Source organism: Marmota monax, unplaced genomic scaffold (genome assembly GCF_021218885.2).
Source record: "Marmota monax isolate L192 unplaced genomic scaffold, Marmota_monax_Labrador192_F-V1.1 WCK01_AAM20220418_F8-fsc00118, whole genome shotgun sequence".
NCBI classification, from domain to species: domain Eukaryota; kingdom Metazoa; phylum Chordata; class Mammalia; order Rodentia; family Sciuridae; genus Marmota; species Marmota monax.
In genome coordinates this window covers 3,515,480-3,538,690 of record NW_026695231.1, presented here as the reverse complement: position 1 = coordinate 3,538,690, position 23,211 = coordinate 3,515,480, and the positions used below count along the sequence as shown (strand labels likewise).

Sequence of the window (23,211 nt, the reverse complement as noted above, 5' to 3'; positions counted from 1 at the left end):
ATTAGCCACAATTTTCAGTGGCTCAGGTGATACTCTTATTCCCTTTGTAGAGAAAATCTTAATCTCTGTTTCTCTTAGAATTTCTTTGGAACTCCCAAGAATTGGCAGTGTCCCAGGATCTTGAAGCATGCCAGGCCCCAAAGTATTTGAGGGTACTGGGAACTTGCTGCTCCATGTCTGAGGTCACTGCTGATGACCAGGCACTGTTGCTTCAGGGACAGCAGTGCTCCTGACTGCTTCAGGACTTGAGGCTGCCCAGAGTCTGTTGTGCCTGGACCAGAGTTTGTCAACTACTGACGTACAAATGCTCTATTTGGTTTTCAGAGTGGTTTTCTACTTGTTTGTTTGTTTTGATTTATATCACTACTAAGCTTGACAAAAATCAGAAAATTGTATATGAAATGGCTTTCTGACCGAAGAAGATATAGATTGGGCAAATAAGTGTATGACAAGATGCTCCACATCATATGTTTTGAGGAAAGTGAAAATTGAAACAAGGAGGCAGCACAGCACATTCCTTTCAATGGTCAAAATCTGGAACACTGACAAGACCAAGGGCTTCTGAGGATGTGGGGAAACAGGAACTCTCATTTATTGTTTGTGGGAATGCAGAATGGAACTTTGGAAGACAGCTTGACAGTTTCTGCCACAACTAAACATAGACTTACCATATGATCCAGCCATTCTGCTTGTTTGGAATTTCCCCAAAGATGTTGAAATATTGCATCTACACAAAAAGTTGCAAATGCATGTTTATAGCAGTTTTATGAATGTTGAAACTTTGGACTCAAAATATTTTTTCAGTAGATAAATAAATAAACTGTATATACAAACAATGGAGTATTGTAAATGTTATTAATTTGGGTTATCAATCATGAAGAAAATCTTACATGCATATTAATGAAAGAAGTCACTTAAAAAGACTACATACTGTGTGATCCCAATATGTAACCTTTTGGAAAAGGCAAAATAAGCAAATAAATATTTAAGAGAGTAAAGTGATGAATGGTTGATAGGGGTTAGTGATGGAGCATGAATGGCAGGCACAGAGGGATTTGGGGGCAGTAAAAACACTGTAGGATACTATAAGAATGGATACAGGTCATTATACTTTTGTTCAAGCCCTTAGAATTTACTAAACCAAGAGTGAATCTTAAGGTAAAGGATGGAATTTGTGTGATAATGATGTGCCTATGTAGGCTCATCAGTTGTAATAAACCACTCTGGTGAGAGATACTGGTAATGAGAGAGGCTGTGCAGGGGCATGAGATATGCCATAACACTCTGTCATTTCCTCTCAATTTTGCTGTGAATGTACAACTACTCCAAAAATTAAAGTCTTAAAAAATTACTTTCTGACTCCTTAAAAAACAACAATAACAACAACAAAAAAATGATCTCAGAGATGTGGTATCCTAGGTTCACTCTTCCTCTGTTACCCAATTGTTTTGCACAAATTAGTGACAGTTCACCCTGCCCAATTCTTCTCAGACCCTACTCTTATTTCCCCAATAGTCCATCTCAAACACTTGCTCACATAGCACATTGAATAGCTATAGCACCTCTATGAATTGTAGCACCAAGTTGATGAAATGTTAAATCAAGGGACTCTGTCTTTTGTGATCAGAACTAGCCTTTGGCTGCAGGCCTCACTGGGGAATTCTGTAGCTCCTAGGTAAGGCAGCTCCCACTCAGCCAAAGGGAATTCTGAAAAGCTGGGGTCAGTCTATGAGCCATTGAAGGCTAAAAGGTGCAAAAGCTAAGACAACGGAATACATGCATGCTAAATGGACTCTAGATGGGACATGAGCAGTGGCTACTATAATCTATTATTTATTTAGAAAAAAATTGAGAATTACTTTCAAGAAAAATCAATCTTGGAAGTTTTTGATTAAGAATTTTTAGTCATTTAAGTTGTGTTTAGTCACACTGGATATAAACCATGTTGTATTGTCAGTTCTTAGAACCATGTAGATACTTGTGACCACAACTGATTGGATTTTGAGTGTGATGTACACAAGTGCATGCACTGTACATATGTGTGAATATTTGTGTCTAGAGATAGAAACCAGATTCTTGAATGTAACACAAATTTTCTGATATTTAGCACCTGCCCTCCTGAAGCCTCCTGTGGTTAAAGGAATTAATGGCACCACGATTCACGTGAGGTGGTTTCTACCTGAAGAAGTAAATGGTCCCTCTCCTCTATACCAGCTGGAAAGGAGAGAGTCATCCCTACCAGCTCCCATGGCCACCATGATGAAAGGAATCCGTTTCACAGGAAATGGATATTGTAAATTCCCCAGCACTACTCACCCGGTCGGTACAGACTTTACTGGTAAGAGTGTTTGACACTGCTTTATTTAAGAAGTGCCAAGCATGTTTTCTATTGTTTTGCTGTTTTCCATTATTTTCATATCCCTTTACAATGAATTTTAACTATACTATCGTAAAAATAGAAATACCAATTCAGTCTTCTTATAACCATACACTGATTATGTCAACATGTCCATATTTTTAGTATTTGGGGGGGCAAAATGTGAGGTGAGTTAAAGAAAGATAAAAGCTGAGGAGAAGCAGCCTTATTGGACCAAATATGTACTGGAGACGACTCTAAAATATTATTAAGACAAAAATGTGTTTCTCGGAGTATCATTTACTGAACCTTGGGGGTGAATAGGTTGGAGAAATGCCCCATGCTATGTGAGCTTCTCAGTGTATATCAGGTCATTAAAGCTGTCTAAAAAGAAAGATAAGGAACCTTTAACTGTATCTGGGTAAACATTCTGACATATATTTGATGCAGTTTTTCCATTTCTCATTTCCTCTCTATTTTTAATGAAACAACTATTAATATCCCATGTTTTGCGGAGCACATTGTAGGAAAACTAATTTTGGGGAAAAGAATCTTCTCTGGACCAGGACTATGGTAAAGCAAGGGAGGCTCTTGGCTCGGACACAAAATTTTAAGGCACTAAAACACTCTGGACTAATATAAATAATATTTTAATGAAACATTTTAAAAAAATGAAAACCAATGTAAAAAAAATCCACAAGAAAATCTAAACAAAATTTTAAATAAAGCCAGGATTGGACTCTGTACCTGTGTGACCCTGCCTCAGTTGCCTTATCCTACTTCTGGTCTTACTAGTACTATAATATTCTGGAAGCCCTATGGCCTCTGTGAATTACAGATCCTAACAGAACTATTCTAGAGTAATTCCAGAAAACTATAACTATTAATGATACATAGTTTACTTTTTAAATTTGTATTTGATTTTTGTCTTTTCTATTATTTTATGGAAAATATTGGCAAGCAGTTTGTTTTACCATGAGGCTGGCTATTGAGGTACATTTGTAATGGATCATGATTATATTATAGCTGAAATATGAGATTAATTCATGCTTAACTGTTTTCCCAGTTATATCAAAATCATCACTAAGTATTAGTAATTGAACTATTGAATTCTCCTGAAATGCTCTACTTTTGCTTACTGTTCTTAAATGGCAAAAAGAAAAAAGTAGGTATATAAAAAGTTATGCATAGATAATAATGAAACCCTTTTCTCTGATGGAAGTAGAAAGTAACTCCCTGGTTGAACATTTAGCTCATGATATGTTTCTTCAAGGAAGTAGCATTTGTTTCTAGTCAGCAGGTTCTACTCTACATAGATGTCAGCTTGGAATTGCAGGCTAGCCAGCAGACAGATTTTTGATGGGATCACCTACTGTTGCTGCAGTGAAAGATAGAGTGGCCCGTCTACCGCTAATAAATTTAGTAGTCTTCAAGTCTCTCTGGCTGGCCTCATACTCTGAGGTGCACAGGCTAGGGGCAGATGCAGTGTCTGGGAAGTTTTCCAACTTCCTCTTTAAAAAAGTCAGGCCATAAACACGGGCCTCACTGAGTGGTATCCTTCTGTCTGTAATAAAGTGTCCAGCTACACAGAAAATATGCTTGGAGTACACATCAATTGAAGGGCGGGCAGAGAAATCACAGTTTGGGCTCTAAGTGCTCCCTAGAGCATCTGTGATTTCTGGAGAATATGATGTTCAACGATGCTCGGGCATATTCTAGGACATTGCTGATTTCCTTTGTATTGGTTGCCTTTCTTTACTTGTAAAGAAAGTAAAATAACTTGTAAAATAACCAGGTCTACTTTCAGTTGTTACTTGGATCCTTTTGTTTAACTGCCAGATTTGGTAAAATAGTTTTATTAAGAGGGCTCATGGCTTAACTAATCTCACATAATTAATGATTTAGGACATATTTTCGAAATTAACTTGGTAGCTCTGTGTAAGCTTGTATCTTTCCTAAAGAGAGAGGTAAGTTTATAAGAAGTCTTTTATATTTGTTTTGCTCATATGTATATTTTTTTTCATTTCCCCCCACTTTATTGTTGCATTATAGTTGTACATACTTATGAGATTTGTTGTTACATGTTCATACATTCATGTAATATACAATATAACACTGCAATTTAGTCAATGTCATGCCCAAGCACTTCCCCTGGACACCCAATGGTACCTTTCCCCTTTGATTTTTATGATTATTTTATATTGTTTCATTCAACCTCTCAGCCACCCTATAGAATAAGTATTTTCACCCTCAGAGTACATGAGGGAATGAGGCTTGAGAAAAAGGCTTGCTCATGGTACAGTAGTTACAGAATTCCATGGTTGAATCATGAATTGGACACTTCTGATTTAAATGCCAGGGCTGTGCTACAGTGGGGAAGAGAGCTTTTAAGAACTGTTCTTAGGAAATTGTGCAATGACATGTTAAAAAAGTAATTCGTATGAATAGGAGGTGAAATAATTATCAAATATTTCATTCTCAACACTGCTAAGAGTTTTGGATCTGTTGTTAGTTTATATGCAGAAAACAGTAAGTAGAGTTAACATTATTTATCTTTCTATTTGTATTCCCAAAGATATTGGGGGATTTTTCTCCCACACCAATTAATTCCAGAATGCTTCTATAAGCTAGATTGTTATGTGAAAGAATCCATTCCTTTCCATTTACATAGTTTCCAGATTCTGAGAAAAATCTAATAAAATCTTGGCAACATCTAATATGATAAATTATATGTTAAACCTAAATTTATGATAAGTTGAGGTGTTCTTTATTTTGGATTATTTATTTAAAATCTCAGACATTAAAATGATTCATGAAATGTGAATGGAAATATCAATTAACAATCAAAGACAAATATTTGGTAGTGTATGTTATTATACATTTTTCAATAGGAAAAAAAAGTCAGATTTTGTCCATCAATGACAGGGTTTGTTCATGTATTCATAATATATTTCATACTCATATTGAAAATCTCACTATAAATATCTCATTTCACTATTAGAAATGAATCTCGTATAACTGACTTATCTTTCATACCTGCTTTAAATATTTTTACCTTATAAAATATAACGATAACAATTCAAGCCTAAAATATAGAGGCTTCCAGAGAAAACCAACAAGTCACTATTAGAGGCAAACCAATCTGGATCTCAGCTGATTTCTCAGCCCAAATCCTCAAAGCTAAGAGGTCTTGAGATAATATATACTGATCTCTGAAAGAAAATGGATGCCAACCAAAAATACTATACCTAGAAAAATCAAGCTTCAGAATTGATGATGAAATAAAAACCTTCCATGATAAGCAAAAGTTAAAAAGAATACATGACTAGAAAGTCTACACTACAAAACATACTCAAATGTTTTATGAAGAAGAAATGAAAAATAAAAGTGAAAACCAGCAAAGGGAGAAACTATACTAGAATAATAGGCAATCAAAGGAGAAACTAATTTGAATTAAAAAACAGAAATAAAATGACAGGGAATAAAAGTCATTTCTCAATAGTAACATTGAATGTAAATGGCCTAAACTCATCAATCAAAAGACATAGACTGGAAAATTGGATTAAAAAACCAAGACCCAATAATGCGCTGTCTCCAAGAGACTCACCTCATAGGCAAAGACATCCACAGATAAAAGGTAAAAGGATAGGATAAAAACATATCATTCCTATAGTATGCTCTTTTAAGGTCTTCAGGGAATAGTCCGAGAAGGGCAATAGCTGGGTCAAATGGTGGTTCCATTCCCAGCTTTCCCAGGAATCTCCATACTGCTTTTCAAATAGGCCGCACCAATTTGCAGTACCACCAGCAATGTACAAGTGTACCCTTTTCCCCACATCCTCGCCAGCACTTGTTGTTGTTTGACTTCATAATGGCTGCCAATCTTACTGGAGTGAGATGGTATCTTAGGGTGGTTTTGATTTGCATTTTTCTGACTGCTAGAGATGGTGAGCATTTTTTCATGTACTTGTTGATTGATTGTATGTCCTCCTCTGAGAAGTGTCTGTTCAGGTCCTTGGCCCATTTGTTGATTGGGTTATTTGTTATTTTATTGTTTAATTTTTTGAGTTCTTTGTATACTCTGGATATTAGGGCTCTATCTGAAGTGTGAGGAGTAAAAGTTTGTTCCCAGGATGTAGGCTCCCTATTTACCTCTCTTATTGTTTCTCTTGCTGAGAAAAAACTTTTTACTTTAAGTAAGTCCCATTTGTTGATTCTTGTTATTAACTCTTGTGCTATGGGTGTCCTATTAAGGAATTTGGAGCCCGACCCCACAATATGTAGATCGGAGCCAACTTTTTCTTCTATCAGATGCAGAGTCTCTGATTTGATATCAAGCTCCATGTTCATAGCAGTACAATTCACAATAGCTAGACTGTGGAACCAACCTAGATGCCCTTCAATAGATGAATGGATAAAAAAATCTGGCATTTATACACAATGGAGTATTACTCTGCACTAAAAAATGACAAAATCATGGAATTTGCAGGGAAATGGATGGCACTAGAGCAGATTATGCTAAGTGAAGCTAGCCAATCCCTAAAAAACAAATGCCAAATGTCATCTTTGATATAAGGAGAGCAACTAAGAACATAATAGGGAGGAAGAGCATGAGAAGAAGATCACCATTAAACAGGGTCGAGAGGGGGGAGGGAAAGAGAGATAGAAGGGAAATTGCATGGTAAAGGAAGGAGACCCTCATTGTTATACAAAATTACATATAAGAGGAAGTGAGGGGAAAGGGGAAAAAAACAAGAGAGAGAAATGAATTACAGTAGATGGGGTAGAGAGAGAAGATGAGAGGGGAAGGGAGGGGAGGGGAGGGGGGATAGTAGAGGATAGGAAGGGCAGCAGAATACAACAGACACTAGTATGGCAATATGTAAAAAAGTGGATGTGGAACCGATGTGAATCTGCAATATGTATACGGGGTAAAAATGGGAGTTCATAATCTGCTTGAATCAAATGTATGAAATATGATATGTCAAGAGCTTTGTAATGTTTTGAACAACTAATAATAAAAAAAAATAAAATAAAATAAAATAAAAAGTAGGCCAAAAAAAAAAAGAAGTTAAAAGCACAATAGATGGTCCTACTTAAATCTAAAAAAAAACAAAACAAAACAAAAAAATATCATTCATATGGATCTTGTCAACAAACAGGGGTTTCTATCCTCATATCAGATAAAGTGGACTTCAAGACAAAGTTAATCAGAAGGGACATAGAAGGCCATTTCATACTGCTTAAGGGATTATATATCGAGACATAACAATCATAAATGTTTATTCTCCAATCAATGGAGCATCTATGTATATCAAACAAACCCTTCTCAATTTCAAGAAACAAATAGACCACAGAACAATAATACTGGGTGACATTAACACACCTCTCTTATCATTGAATAGATTCTCCAAACAAAAACTAAATAAGGAAGCTATAGAACTATAAGATATAATTAATATTTTAGGTTTATCAGATATATATAGAATATTTCATCCATGAATGACTGAACACACTTTCTTCTCAGCAGCGCATGAAACCTTATCTAAAATACACCAAACCTTAGGCCACAAAACAACTCTTAGTAAATATACACACACACATACACAGATAATATCTTGCATTCTATCAGATCATAATGGAATAAAATTAGAAATCAATGATAACATAAAAAATAGAAGCTACTCTAATACCTGGAGACTAAATAATAAACTCTTGAATGACTAATAGATAGCTGAATAAATCACGAATGAAATTTAAAAAAAAATTACTTATGGCGAGGACTGTAGCTCAGTGGTAGAGCGCTTGCGTAGCATGTTCAAGGCACTGGGTTTAATCTAGAACCACATAAAAAATAAATAAAATAAAGATATCCTCTTTATACAGCTACAAAAATAAATTTAAAAAATACTCAGAGATAAATGACAATAGCAACACAACATGTCAAAATCTCTGGGATACTATGAAGGTTATTTTAAGAAGAAAGTTCATTGTATTGAGCTCATTTATTAAAAGAATAGAAAGCCACCAAATACATAACCTAACATTATATCTCAAAGTCTTAGAAAAAGAAAAACAATACCAAAAGCAGTAGTAGATAGGAAATAATTAAAATCAGAGCCAAAAATTAATGAAATTGAAACAAAATAAAAATTCAATTCCAAAAAAAATCAATGAAACAAAAAGCTGGTTCTTGGAAAAAATAAATAAAATTCATAAACCGTTGACCAAGCTTATCGAAAAAAAAAAAAACAAACTAACTAAAGATACTAAAATTCATGATGAAAAAGGAAATATTGCCAAAGACACTACTGAAATACAGATGATAATCAGAAACTATTTTTAAAATCTATACTTCAATAAAATAGAAAATCATGAAGACATTAACAAATTTCTAGATACAAAAGTTTTAAAATAAGGATATTCTATAACTTAGGAAATCAAAATTCTATTAATTCATTTGTTCTTACATGTACAAGATATGTTTGGCTAAGTATTTTATCCCAGGTAAGTAATATGCAATATTCTATGTTAAAATTTTTTTAACAAAAAATGTAATATTTAATTTTGTTATTAAATAGTTAATCTACCTCATGCTAAAATATTGAACAGACTACTATTTTGAGAGTCTAATATTGCTCATGTAATACATGAAGGGTTATGTTGGATGATCAATGCTTCAAACTGCTACAATTTCCAATTCTGAGTACAGAATATTTAAGTAAACCTCCAAAATTTAAATCAAGGTTTAAACAAAATCATCAGTCAGTTTAAAACACTCATAGATTTTTTAAAACAAATTATTTCATTACGAATCTTTTATATAATATTACAATGTTTATACTTTAAGATTAATATAAATTTAGTAATGTGAAAACCTTAGTGATTTATACATTTCATCAACATAAAATGTATTTTTGGTTTTTGGTTGCGTCTGTGGATCTAAAGGAGCAGCAAATCCTACACTGTTTCATGACTTATAGTGAGCAGAAGCACCCATGGTGAAATAGTCCCCTGATCATGTGGGGCTGATGATACTTCCTCCATGCAAAGCAGGAATAGCAAATAGAGGCACCACTCTCTTATGCAGCTGGAAGGGATAATAGCAAACTTCTGGGGGAAAAAAAAGTCATGCTTATTATTATTATTTTTTCAGGAAAGCAGAGTAAATCCACTTGATTTATGCAGTTTCCTTCTTTCTGTGTAATGCTAGTAATCCAAATGGAACTTGGTAAAAACAGCAACTAAACTATTTCTCAGATTGGCATTCCAAAGGTGACCCTTTCTCTCCTTGTAACTCCCCCGCACCCATTATAAAAAACAGATCTGTGATCATTTGGAGGAAGGTTCCACTATTGTAGTGTCCTGATGCCAATCACGCCAGCCTTTTAAACTGCCTTTACCGGTGACCCTGCCCAGAAATCAGGAAGTGCCTTTGGGGAGATCTTTGTAGCAAGCCACTGGGGAAAGGAGCACACATGTGCACCTGATGTAATTCCCTTTTATTTGTCTTCACGAGAAATGTGATTACTGATGTTGAATATCTTGCAGATGAGAACTCTGTACAGTTTCTTCATAATAATGCTGTTCAAGGACACTAAATGATTGTCATTCATTTTTGTCTCAGTATTCACCTTCCCCCACATGGCTAAACTAAAATGCTGTAGGATACAAAATGCAATTCAATACCAAGTAATGAAAAGAGAAATGCAGGGCTCCCAAAATATTCTTTAAAACCATGTCGTTTTTATCTGTTACTCTGGTGTTTATGCTTTATTATTATTTTGTATTTTTTTTTTTTGTGTGTGAATTGGGACATTTAAGCACTTCATTAAAAGAAAGCTGATTATAAGCAGTTCTAGGGAAGGTGCAAGTAGGGCAAACTTCTTCAGATAGACTAATTAGTAAAAGCATATTAATTCTGACCTTCAACACCCTTGGTGGCCCAGTATTTGTTTTCTTCAGAGTGGGAGCAAGTAATTTTGCCCAGGAAGTGCTTTTTAGAAATAAAAAAAAGATAGAGCAAAAACAACTAAACACAACCCCAAGTCTTTCCGAGGAAGATTAAAATCACAAATTGTGCTCAACCCTTGATGGTAGATTTTTTTTTAGCCATAGTCATTAAAAAACAAATATGAGGCCTAGCAGTTTGTCAAAGAGGCGGTAAAGACAGAAGGATAAAGACAAGAATAGGGACATGGAATGAAAGCAAAGTGAAGGAGAAATGGCTTTTAGACATGATGAGACCAGTGTGTTTTCTGAGTGTGACACAATCAGAAGAGACGAGGATGTCTGGTTGAGTTCATTCATACAGACTGAGAGGGAAAGGGGTCCAAATGCATCCTTCTTTGACTGACATAAGTGGGACTAACCGAGGATAACTAGGGATATCAGGGATAAACTTTACAGTCTCTAGGTCTTAACTGCATTTAATAGTAAAGTATAATTATGTGCTTAGGAAATGCCTTCAGATGACATTGATACAAGGGAGAGTATTATTTTTTCCCACCTACTAAATTTATCATAAAGTCCAGCTTCTGAATGCATGTGTTTTAACCTTTGTATTTTTAAAGTGATTTATTTGAAGTATATTTCTATAATTTTGCTCTTTGTTTGAAATACTCATTGTAGGTATCCAGTAAGCTAAGCTGTCACTGAACATGCCAATACTGTAGAATAATATTTTCACTGAAACAGATTTTTAGTTAACTGCAAACACTCTTTTAATCAACTTCAACATATATTTTTCATCTCTTTTGTTATTTAAAAAAGAGATAAATTCCTACCAATTCACGCATTATACACACTCATGTCACATTCATAAACACACACTTTCCACTGTGTCCTGGGGTTCTTATACAGGCTGAAATTTACCTTCTTAGGTTGTCCAGTGACTTTTCTTCTAATATTTTGAGCATTCCAGAATCTTCTCAATGACTTCCCTGCTATTTTTAAAAGTGTCATCTCTTAATGACATTCTGTACTGAAATTGACACAGATAAATTTGAATTCCCATTTCATCCAGCTTAAATAAATAGAGTAACTTTGAGCAGAAAAAAAAAAAAAATCACTGTGGTTACCAGTGGTAGCGAAGCTAGTACCTCAGAAGGGGATGGCTTTCGATTTTATAAAATGAATGTTTTATATTGGTATTTTCTTCAGAAATTTTAAGCATTTAAAGAATTATAGTTATTTTATATGTTAGGATAAATAAAACACCATTAAAAAAGTATAAATGATTTTATTTCTACTCAGAAGACTCCAGTGATATCAATGCAGAAATACAGTATCTTTCAAAACCCTCAGCTAGTGGCCTGAGGAAGTGTTTTACAAGATCATGGATCACGTTGCATTTGAGTGAGGGAAATTTCAAGTAATATTTGACCCCACTGAAGGTCTGTACATTGAAGGATGTCTGCAAACATAGCACTCAGGTGTTTGAAGACATGAGAGGGGAGGCTCAGAGGCTGATACTCTCCCAACCATTGAGCAGTCTCTGCTGGACCTGGAGTGCAACTTTAAAGAGGAGGTATTCACACTAGGATTGCTGTATGTATACACATGGATGTATAACCAATGTGATCCTGCAATCTGTACATGTGGAAAAATGAGAATTCATACCCTATTTGAATCAAATGTATGATATGTCAAGATCATTGTATTGTCTTGAACAACTAATAAAAAAATAAATAAAGAGAAGGTATTGAAGAGGAAGGGGACGTCGGGGAGGAAACACCTGCTTATGCACTTAGGCCATCTTCATCATTCCAGGCAGCAGCAGCCACATCATTCCCACAAAGAAAGGGCATCACAGGAGGAATTTCATATAAGAAACATATGGGAATCATTTAATGATCCTCTCTCCCAGGCAGGCAGAAAATTGGAAAATGAAGGTGTCCCTGTCTCAGCTTTATCCCTCTATTTCCTTCTCTGAACCTGTTCTGTTCTTTCTCCTGTGTTTGCTATCCACAGTGAGTGCTGCAGATTGCATGATAGAAACCTGAGCATGTCCTTAAACGCTATTCCTCACTTCCCTCCTCAGATTCCTTCCATTGTCTCTCCTCTGGACGTTCTTGGGTATATCTCTTAGAACTATGCATCATTCTACAGCTGCCAGCTGCTGTGGGCCTTTCTGCCCACAGTTTCACTCTTCCCTGTGCCTCCTTCAAACTAAGGATCTTTCTTAATCCTTGTTTAAAGCTTTTCAATAGATTCCCAATAAAACGTGCTGCACACACTCTTTTCTGCTAACCTGCTACCTTCTGCCCTCCTCTCTCCATCCATATACATCCAGGTTCACTGTCCAGCTCTGTGGTCCTCTTTCAGTGCACCTGTTGATGTTCTCCCAGATGCCCTTGTCTTTGGCCAAACTGATACCCTTACCTGTTCTGCTCTTCCTGTTGGCATGCTCTTCTCTTTCCTTTTACTTTAATAACCACTATAAATAGATTTCAAACAGTCCTCATTCTCTTCTTGTATCAAATCTGAGTTAGGCATCTTTCCTGTATACTACCACAGATACCAAGAATTTCTCTATTATAGTCCTTGCCATACTCTATTAGAATTGGTTTCCCAGTTATCTGTGTACCAAGTAGACAGAAAGGATAACTGTCTTTTTGACAAGTTATAACATTTTGGGCCTTGCACAACATAGGACACCTACCAGATGTTCAGTAAATGTTTGTTGAATGGAGTTAACTAAATGAGTGATAGACAAGGAAAACCTCAATGAAAAATCACTTAACTATGAGAATTACTTAATCGTGTGACTCACTGTGATTGAAAGTATATTATACATTTTTAAAAGCTACCTTTTTAGGAATTTCGATAGAGTTTGGTCTCCATTATTCTTACATGCAGAAATAGATTTAAAATCCTATAGCACTTAGAGATAAAACAAAATTCATATTAATGATCCTTAGTTGATGGTGACATTGATTCTGTGTTGATTGCTGTAACTATAGTTATACCAGAAATTGTTTTTTTTTTTTTTAACCTAGTTATCACACTGGATTTCTGGGAACCAGATTGTTGCACATCTTTTAGATATAGGATCTCTTTAGGCTTATTAAATTTTGAGGTTAATGAATATTTTGACACTTTTACCTATACATATCATTATAGCTTATTGCAATAGGTTTAAGATGACAGTCATAATAAACATATACAGTACAATGAAAAGCACTTTTAATCTTGAAAGTGCTTTATAAACAACAGTGATCAATGCTATGAATGGATTAACAGCATCATACTGATTGAATTCTATTTCAAGGGCAATGGAGGTATTGATGTTGACAATCTAGTTCATAAGGATGAGGGTAGTAAAGAGTGCAGGTTCTGGATGCAGACCTTCCAGGTTTAAAACTTGGCTCTCTGGCACACTGGGGTGCCACTTGCATAAGTCTCTCCCCCATTCTAAAGCTCAGTTTCTTCATCTGCAAAATGGACTGTTGTAAGGTTTCAATTCTAATAAGTAGGACAAACAGTACCTTAGTGTTCATCATTATGTATGCATTTATGGTTAATGTTCTATAATTCACAACTTGAATTATGGGAATCTCCATTTCATATCTATAATGTGCCTAAGCCACATAAATCTTGAAGATACTCTTTTATGACCTTCCTCTACTACATAGCCCTGATTGCTCATTTCATTTTATGTAATCTATGAACCTCTGACCTTTATTTTTATGTTTTTTAGTTGCCTTTCTTCTTTCTTTAGGACTTACATTCTCCATGGCTCATCTCTGAACTTGTGGTGGCAATATTTAAAATTCAATATGCATAGGTAAACCTAACTCTATTTCCCCCCTCATATTTACCATCTATTTTCTTAAAAAGTAAGACTGTTAGCTGGTCTATTTTCTCACCTACCCGTCATGTCATAATCCTCTGCCATGTGAATCTTTTCTGTCTTTATTGTAAATATTTTCTTCAAGATAGTCAACAATTTTAACAGAGTAAACTTTTAAAAATCTTTACCCTATATACCAATAAAGTGTGTTGTTGTTATTAAGAAACATAAAGAAACTTAATGTTTCTTACCAGGTTTTCTCTTCTATTTTCTGCAAACTGTGTTTCAAATCTTTGTCTTTGCTTTCTATATCCACCTTCATGTGAAGGAATTCAAGCATTCATGCAGTCCACATGCAGTTCTTTCCCAAATTCCCAGATGCTGACTGGTGTTGTCAATAAGGATAGTAAGCAAAATAAGTACAGTCCCTAACCTTAAAGAGATCATAAATCAAACACACAATTAATTAAAAGTGACTTCTGTCTACAGTGGTGAGCATGTCAAAATATCCTTCTGATGAGAAAAATAAAAGCCCGACAAAAATTCTTAGTAGATAGTAAGGGCATCATTGAATAACTACAACTACCAGGACTTAGAGGATCAAGATCCCAGAAATAAGGAACATTCCTTAGGTGAACCTTTTATTTATCTTTGTTTTTTATATTATCTTTCATTTTCTAATATGTATATTGCATAGTCTAAGAAAAGTATAAACAAAAATATGATTTACTTACCAAGAAAAGGGGTTCTGGTAAACATGCCAGGCTTTGAGTTGATATCCTAGTATTAGTTCTGAGGGAAAGCCTTAATTCAGTTCAACTACTTGATAGGATAAAAGTTATTTTCACACCAGAAATATTTAAATATTCACTGATAGGAAACCAATCAGAGACCCCAGAGTCTTATTTTTTATCTGCAGTGTTTGGCATTCAATCTAAAATTATCAGACTTACCAAGAAACTGGACAAAATAACCAAAAGACAAAACATTAAAAAACATAGATATATATGCTCAAGTAATTCAGATATATCACACACAGACACACACACACACACACATGTGCATGTATGTATGTGCATTTAATGTCCAGATACAATCTTTAAAATAACTGTGATTAATATTGTCAAAAATAAAATTTGCAGAATTTAAACAGGGAGCTGAAATATATTAGAGTAAGAATTCTAGAACTGAAATAGCAGCTGAAATTAGGAACTTACTAGATAGAATTCCAATTTCATTTCTGGTATAGTAAATGACATTTGCTTATTATCTTAAACAACTATGAAAGTTGAATAAAATATACAAAAGCCTGATTTGCAGCCATTTTGCAATGATAATGCAGAGGTGCTCTGTTTGAATTAAGGGGCTGAAAGGAGGTGAGCTACATATTTGTTCCAGCTTTCTTCTCAAAGGCATTATCGAAACTATGTACTGGAAATATGGAGCCCAAGCAGAGGAATAAGTATCTCCAGCTGAGGAGGAAAAAATACAAACTGGAATTCTGGGCTGCAAAGATAGCTTAGATTTGGGGGGTGAGTTCCCAGAGGATATAGCAATATCAAAGTATAATGCCAATGTACCCTAATAAAGCCTAATGCTGATCCTGATAAAGTCAAAGAAAGTAACCTGGTAATTTTACTGCCTGAAGCAAAATATTATATCCTTTAATAAATTATAAAATAATCCAGAACCCTTACTAAAGTATATTTTTATTGTAATTATGACACATATTAATCATACAGATTAATGGGTTTCATTATGATATTTCCATACATTATACATAACACGTTGATCATTACAAGAATCATCCATCCTTCTATTTTTTTCTTTCTAGTGTGCTGCCCAGTCCCTAGTAATTCCTATTCTACTTTCAGTTATAATATATATATTTATATTTCTTTTGTTTCTGTTTTTGCTTAAGTCTTCATATCTGAGAGAGGGCATGTGATATTTATCTTTCTGTGTCTGCCATACTTAGGTGAACATTATGGCCCACAGTTCCATCCACTTTTACTGCAAATGACAGGATTTCAAAATATTCTTTATGGCTGAATGATACTCCATTGTGTGTACATATCATGCTTTCTTTATCCATTCATCTAATGACAGGCACATAGGATGATTCTATATCTTAGTTATTGTGAGTGGCACCAAAATAAACATGAGTGTGCAGTATCTCTTTTGTATTCTGACTTCCTTTCCTTTAGATACATACCAGGAATAGGATAACTGGATTGTGATATTTCTATTTTTAGTTTTTGAGGAACCTCCATACTGTTTTCATAGTAGCTATACTATCATAGTAGCTATACCAGCTTTCTCCACATCCTCAGCAGAATATTTTATTTTTAAAATTTTAAAATTTTTTGATAATAGCTGTTTTAACTGGGGCAAGATGGTACCTCACTGTGATTTTGATTGGCATTTCCCTGATGGCTAATGATAGCATTTTTAATATATTTGTTGTTTATTTATATTTCACTCTTTTGAGAAGTGTCTATTCAGATCATTAGTTTTTTTGTTTTTTGTTTTTTTTTTTTTTGGTTGGTCTTGTACCAGAGATTGAACCCAAGGGCATTTAATCACTGAACCACATTCCCAATCCTTTCTATTTTGAGACAAGTTCTCACTAAGATGCTGAGAGTGGCTTTGAATTTGCAATCCTCCTACCTCAGCCTTCTGAGCTGCTAGGATTACAGGCATGTTTCGCCATGCCCAGTAATTATTTGCCCATTTTTAATTGGATTATTTTGTTTTTCAAGTTTTTAAAAATATATTCTGTATATTACGATAATAGCTGGCAAATATTTTTCCCATTTTGTAGGTTATCACTTCACTGTAAATTCTTTTATTAGCTGTGTAGTTCAGTATAATTCCATTTTTAAGTTTTTGCTCTTGTTTTCTGTGCTTTTAGAGTTCTTTGTAGGAAATTGTAGCCTATTCTAATACCATGAAGTTTTTCATGTTTTCACATATAACTTCAGAATTCGGATGTGACATAAATGACTGATTTATTTCAATTTGATTTTTGTACAGAGTGAGAATTTCTTGTGCACATGGACATCCAGTTCTCCTAGAACTGTTAAACTGTCTATCCTTTCTCCAATGTGTATTTTGGGCAACTTTGTCAAGCATCAATTGACTATAGACATTGATATTGTTTTTGAGTTCTCTCTTGGTCTGTGTCTTTTTTGTGTGTTAATTTTGTTACTATAACTCTCTAGTATGTCTTAAAATCAGGTATTGTGATGCCTCCAACTTTGCCTTGTTTGCCTATGGTTTGTTTAGCTATTGGGGTTCTTTTGTGCTTCTGTATGAATTTTAGGATTTTAAAAATAGTTCTGTGAAGAATGCCATTGGCATTTTGATGGGAATTGGGGAACTTCCTTGAATCCGTAGAATCCATTCGATAGTATGAACATTTCAGCTATAGTAATTCTTTCAACTAGTAAACATGGGAGAACATTCCTTTTTTTTTTTTTTCTTTCTGGCCATCTTCATTTTCTTTCATCAGAGTTTTGTAATTTTCATTGTAGGGGCCTTAATTGCTAAGTTTATTTCTGTGTATTGTATTTATTTATTTTTTTGTGGCTATTGTGAAAGGGATTGCTTTCTTGATTTCTTTTGTTATTGGTGTATAGAAAAGTTACTGATGTTTGTATGTTGGTGTTGCACCCTGCTTGTGTACTGTTGTGGTTTGATTTGAGGTATCCCCCAAAAGTTCATGTGTGAGACAATGCAAGAAGTTCAGAGGGGAAATGATTGAGTTGTAAGAGCCTTAACCCAATCAGTGGATTAATCACTTGATAGAATTAATTGAGTGGTAACTGAACGCAGGTGGGATGTGGCTGGAGGAGGCCAGTATTTGGGGTGTGGCTTTGGTGTATATATTTGTATCCTGCTAGTGGAATTTCTCTCTCTCTCTCTCTCTCTCTCTGCTTCCTGATCATCATGTGAGCCCTTTCTCTCTGCCACCCTCTTCTGCCATGATGTCTTGCCTTATCTCGATCCCTGAGGAATGGAGCTTGCTGTCTATGGACTGAGACCATTGAAACGATGAGCCCTCAAATAAACTTTTCCTCTTCTACAGTTGTTCTGTCCTTTAATCACAGCAGTGAAAAAGCTGATTAAAACATGTACTGAATTCATTTATTAGTCTTAGTGGCCTTTTTGGTAGAGTCTTTAGATTTTTCTCTATAGAGAATCATATCATTCATTTACAAATAGGAATAAATTCGGCGGCGACCGGCCACCGCACCTCCTGAGCCACTGGGATTACAGGTATGTGCCATCACACTGGGCGTTTATTTAGGTTTTTAATCAAGAAACCTAAAGCTGCCAATCAGAGCTTCTATCTGGCATGAGATGACCAGGTTAAAACCCTAAGAGTAAAACATAACTTTTAAGTTTTGACTTATACACTCCAACCAAGGGGAGATACGCTGGCCTCAGGCTAGTCATCACAGGTCATAGGTCCACAAGCCAAGTATCATCCTCACAGGTCACAAACAAAATGAGTAATATGTATACACAAAGTGAGTACAAAATACATGTTCCTGTATATTCCAGGGGAGTAATGCCCATTTCCCATGAGCATACAATGCAGCAAGGAGCACAAAAAAAGATACCATTCACTAACCCACAAGACAGTGGAAGGAATAAAAGCCCTGTGCCCTGGAATGGAGTGGAGGCTTTGTGGACCAGGTGGCATCCAGGCCACACCAGGAACAGGAGTGGATATCGAGGTGCATGGGGAGGGATCTTCAGGGTTGGAAAGGACAAAATGAACCAAGACACAGCCACAGACCTACTGACTATTCAGAGGCAGGAGGATTGCTAGTTCAAAGCTAGCTTCAGCAAAAGCCAGGTGCTAAGCAATTCAGTGAGATCCTGTCTCTAAACAAAATACAAAATAGGGCTGGGGATGTGGCTTGAATGTCCCTGAGTTCAATCCTTGGTATCCCTGCCCCCCCCACATCCCCCACAAAATAAACTAAGTTTGAGGCAGTCTTTCAATGATAAAAGTATTTTTACTGAAAAGATCAGAAACTATTCTACTTGGTGCTTAATGAAAATGTTTTGAATGAATGTAAATACAAATTACTGTCATTTCTTTATATTAATTCAGAAGTTATCCGTCAAATAAATAATGATTTTCCAATATTAAAAAAAACAAATAGGAATAAATCGTCTTCTTCCGTTCCTATTTATGTGCTTTTTATTTTCTGATTGCTCTGGCTAAAATTTCTAGTTTTATATTGAATCAAGAGCGGGGACAGTAGACTTTCTTGTTTTGTTCCTTATGGGAAGTGCTTTCAGTTTTTTCCCCCCCATTTGGTATGATGCTGACCATAATTTTATCATATATCATCTTTATGATGTCGAAATATGATGCTTATATACCTAATTTGTTCAAGGCTTTTACTGGGTGGGAATGTTGAAACTTATCAGATGCTTGTTCTACATCCATGGAAATGGTCATGTGATTTTTATACTTGATTCATTTATGTCATGTATTATGCTTATTGACTTGTGTCTATTAGATCATCCTTGCATCTCTGGACTGAAACCAACTTGATCATTATCTATGATCTTTATAATGTGCTGCTAATTTCATTTGTAAGTATTTTGTTGAAGATTTTTATAGCTATATTCACAATGGATATTGTTCCATACTTTTCTTATTTTGTTGTATCTATGTCAGATTTTCGTATCAGGGTAACCATTCGCTTCATAGGATGAGTTTGGAAGGGTTCCCTCCCTTCAATTCTGTGAAATAATTTGAAAAGCTCTTTCTCTCTCCTGTTACACCTAATGGTGTTTGTTTTACCAAATTATATGCTCCATTATTAGATGCATATAAATTTATAGTCATTATATCTTCTTGATGAATTGATCCCATGATCAGTATTCCCTGACCTTCTTTGTCTCTTCACACTCTTTTTGTCTTGAAGTCTATTAAATAAAGTTACTCCTGCTTATTTTCAGATTGTGTTTTCTTGGAATAATATTTTCCATCCTTTCACTTTAGTCTGTGTGCATCCTTACTTGTGATGTGGGTTTCTTGTAGGCAGCATATTGTTGGGTATTGCTTTTTATTCCATTCACCAATTCTGTATCTTTTAACTGGACAATTAAAATCATTTCCATTCATTGGACAACCTATTGAATGAAATAATCCTAGAAAACTTCCCAGAGATGAAAGATGGAATGGATTGCCAAATCCTGGAAGCCTACAGGACCCCAAATATCCAAAACTGTAATAGGCCAACTCCAAGACATATAATTATGAAGATAGCCAACATACAGAACAAGGAGAGAATATTAAAAGCTACGAGGGAAAGGAGGCAGATTACATTCGGGGGTAAACCAATTAGTTTAACGGCTGATTTTTCATCACAGACTTTGAAAGCAAGAAGATCCTGGAACAATGTATTTCAAACGCTGAAAAATAATGGATTCCAACCAAGAATACTGTATCCAGCAAAATTAAGCTTCAGATTTGACAATGAAATTAAAATCTTTCACGATAAACAAAAGCTAAAAGATTTCGCAGCCAGAAAACCAGCACTGCAAAGCATTTTGGGCAAAATTCTACAAGAAGAGGAATGGAAAAACAGTGCCCAAAACCAACAGTGGGAGGTATCTCAGTAAAGGGGGAGGAAAACAACCAAAAAGTAAAAACTAGCCAAACTAAAATAAATAAATAAATAAACATGACTGGAAGTACAAATCGTATTTCAATTGTAACCTTAAATGTTAATGGACTAAACTCACCAATCAAGAGACACAGGCTGGTAACCTGGATCAAAAAAACAAATCCAACAATATGCTGCCTTCAGGAGACTCATATGATAGGAAAAGACATACACAGGCTGAAGGTGAAAGGTTGGGAAAAATCATACCACTCACATGGCCCTCGGAAGCAAGCAGGAGTGGCCATACTCATATCGAATAAAATCAACTTCAAACCTAAGTTAATCAAAAGGGATAAAGAAGGACATTATATCCTATTAAAAGGAACTATTCACCAACAAGACATAACAATTATTAATTTATATGCACCAAATAATGGTGCAGCAACGTTCATAAAACAAACTCTCCTCAAGTTCAAGAGTCAAATTGATCACAACACAATAATTATGGGTGACTTCAACACACCACTCTCTCCATTAGACAGATCCTCCAGACAAAAGCTGAATAAAGAAACTATAGAACTCAACTACACAATCAATAACCTAGACTTAACCGACATATATAGAATATATCAACCATCATCAAGTGGATACACATTCTTCTCAGCAGCACATGGATCGTACTCAAAGATAGATCATATATTATGCCATAGGGCAACTCTTAGTAAATATAAAGGAGTGGAGATAATACCATGCACCGTATCTGATCATAATGGAATGAAACTGGAAATCAATGAAAAAAGAAGGAAGGAAAAATCCTGCATCACATGGAAAATAAACAATATGTTACTGAATGATCAATGGGTTACAGAAGACATAAAGGAGGAAATCAAAAAATTCTTAGAGATAAACGACAATTCAGACACAACATACCGGAATCTATGGGACACAATGAAAGCAGTTTTAAGAGGGGAATTCATTTCCTGGAGTTCATTCCTCAAAAAAAGAAAAAAACAACAAATAAACGAAATCACACTACATCTCAAAACCCTAGAAAAGGAAGAGCAAAACAACAGCAAATATAGCAGAAGACAAGAAATAATTAAAATCAGAGCGGAAATCAACGAAATTGAAACAAAAAAAAACATTGAAAAAATTGATAAAACTAAAAGTTGGTTCTTTGAAAAAATAAATAAGATCGACAGACCCTCAGCCATGCTAACGAAGAGAAGAAGAGAGAAAACTCAAATCACTAATACAGGATGAAAAAGGCAATATCACAACAGACACTACAGAAATACAGAAGATAATTAGAAAGTATTTTGAAACCCTATATTCTAATAAAATAGAAGACAGTGAAGACATCGATTAATTTCTTAAGTCATATGAGCTGCCCAGATTGAGTCAGGAAGACACACACAATTTAAACAGACCAATAACAAAGGAAGAAATAGAAGAAGCCATCAAAAGACTACCAACCAAAAAAAGCCCTGGACCAGATGGGTATACAGCGGAGTTTTACAAAACCTTCAAAGAAGAATTAATACCAATACTTTTCAAGCTATTTCAAGAAATAGAAAAAGAAGGAGCTCTTCCAAATTCATTCTATGAGGCCAACATCACCCTGATCCCGAAACCAGACAAAGACACTTCAAAGAAAGAAAACTACAGACCAATATCTCTAATGAACATAGATGCAAATATTCTCAATAAAATCCTGGCGAATCGAATACAAAAGCATATCAAAAAAATTGTGCACCATGATCAAGTAGGATTCATCCCTGGGATGCAAGGTTGGTTCAATATACGGAAATCAATAAATATTATTCACCACATCAATAGACTTAAAGATAAGAACCATATGATCGTCTCGATAGATGCAGAAAAAGCATTCGACAAAGTACAGCATCCTTTTATGTTCAAAACACTAGAAAAACTGGGGATAACAGGAACTTACCTCAACATTGTAAAAGCTATATATGCTAAGCCTCAGGCTAGCATCATTCTAAATGGAGAAAAACTGAAGGCATTCCCTCTAAAATCTGGAACAAGACAGGGATGCCCTCTCTCACCACTTCTATTTAATTTAGTCCTTGAAATACTAGCCAGAGCAATTAGACAGACAAAAGAAATTAAAGGCATAAAAATAGGAAAAGAAGAACTTAAAATATCGCTATTTGCAGACGATATGATCCTATACTTAGAAGACCCAAAAGGGTCTACAAAGAAACTACTAGAACTAATAAATGAATTCAGCAAAGTGGCAGGATATAAAATCAACACGCATAAATCAAAGGCATTCCTGTATATCAGTAACAAAACTTCTGAAATGGAAATGAGGAAAACCACCCCATTCACAATATCCTCAAAAAAAATAAAATACTTGGGAATCAACCTAACAAAAGAGGTGAAAGACTTATACAATG

At 35.0% G+C, this 23,211-nt stretch overlaps 1 protein-coding gene across 1 annotated transcript in view; it reads left to right on the top strand.

Annotated features, from left to right (window-relative positions):
- Ush2a (usherin) overlaps positions 1–23,211 on the top strand; it is a 763,436-nt gene that overhangs the window by 254,042 nt on the left and 486,183 nt on the right. Inside the window, exon 20 of the mRNA XM_046438452.2 lies at positions 2,108–2,338. Within this exon, the coding sequence (XP_046294408.1) occupies positions 2,108–2,338 (231 nt within the window). The remainder of the gene's footprint in view (positions 1–2,107; positions 2,339–23,211) is intronic.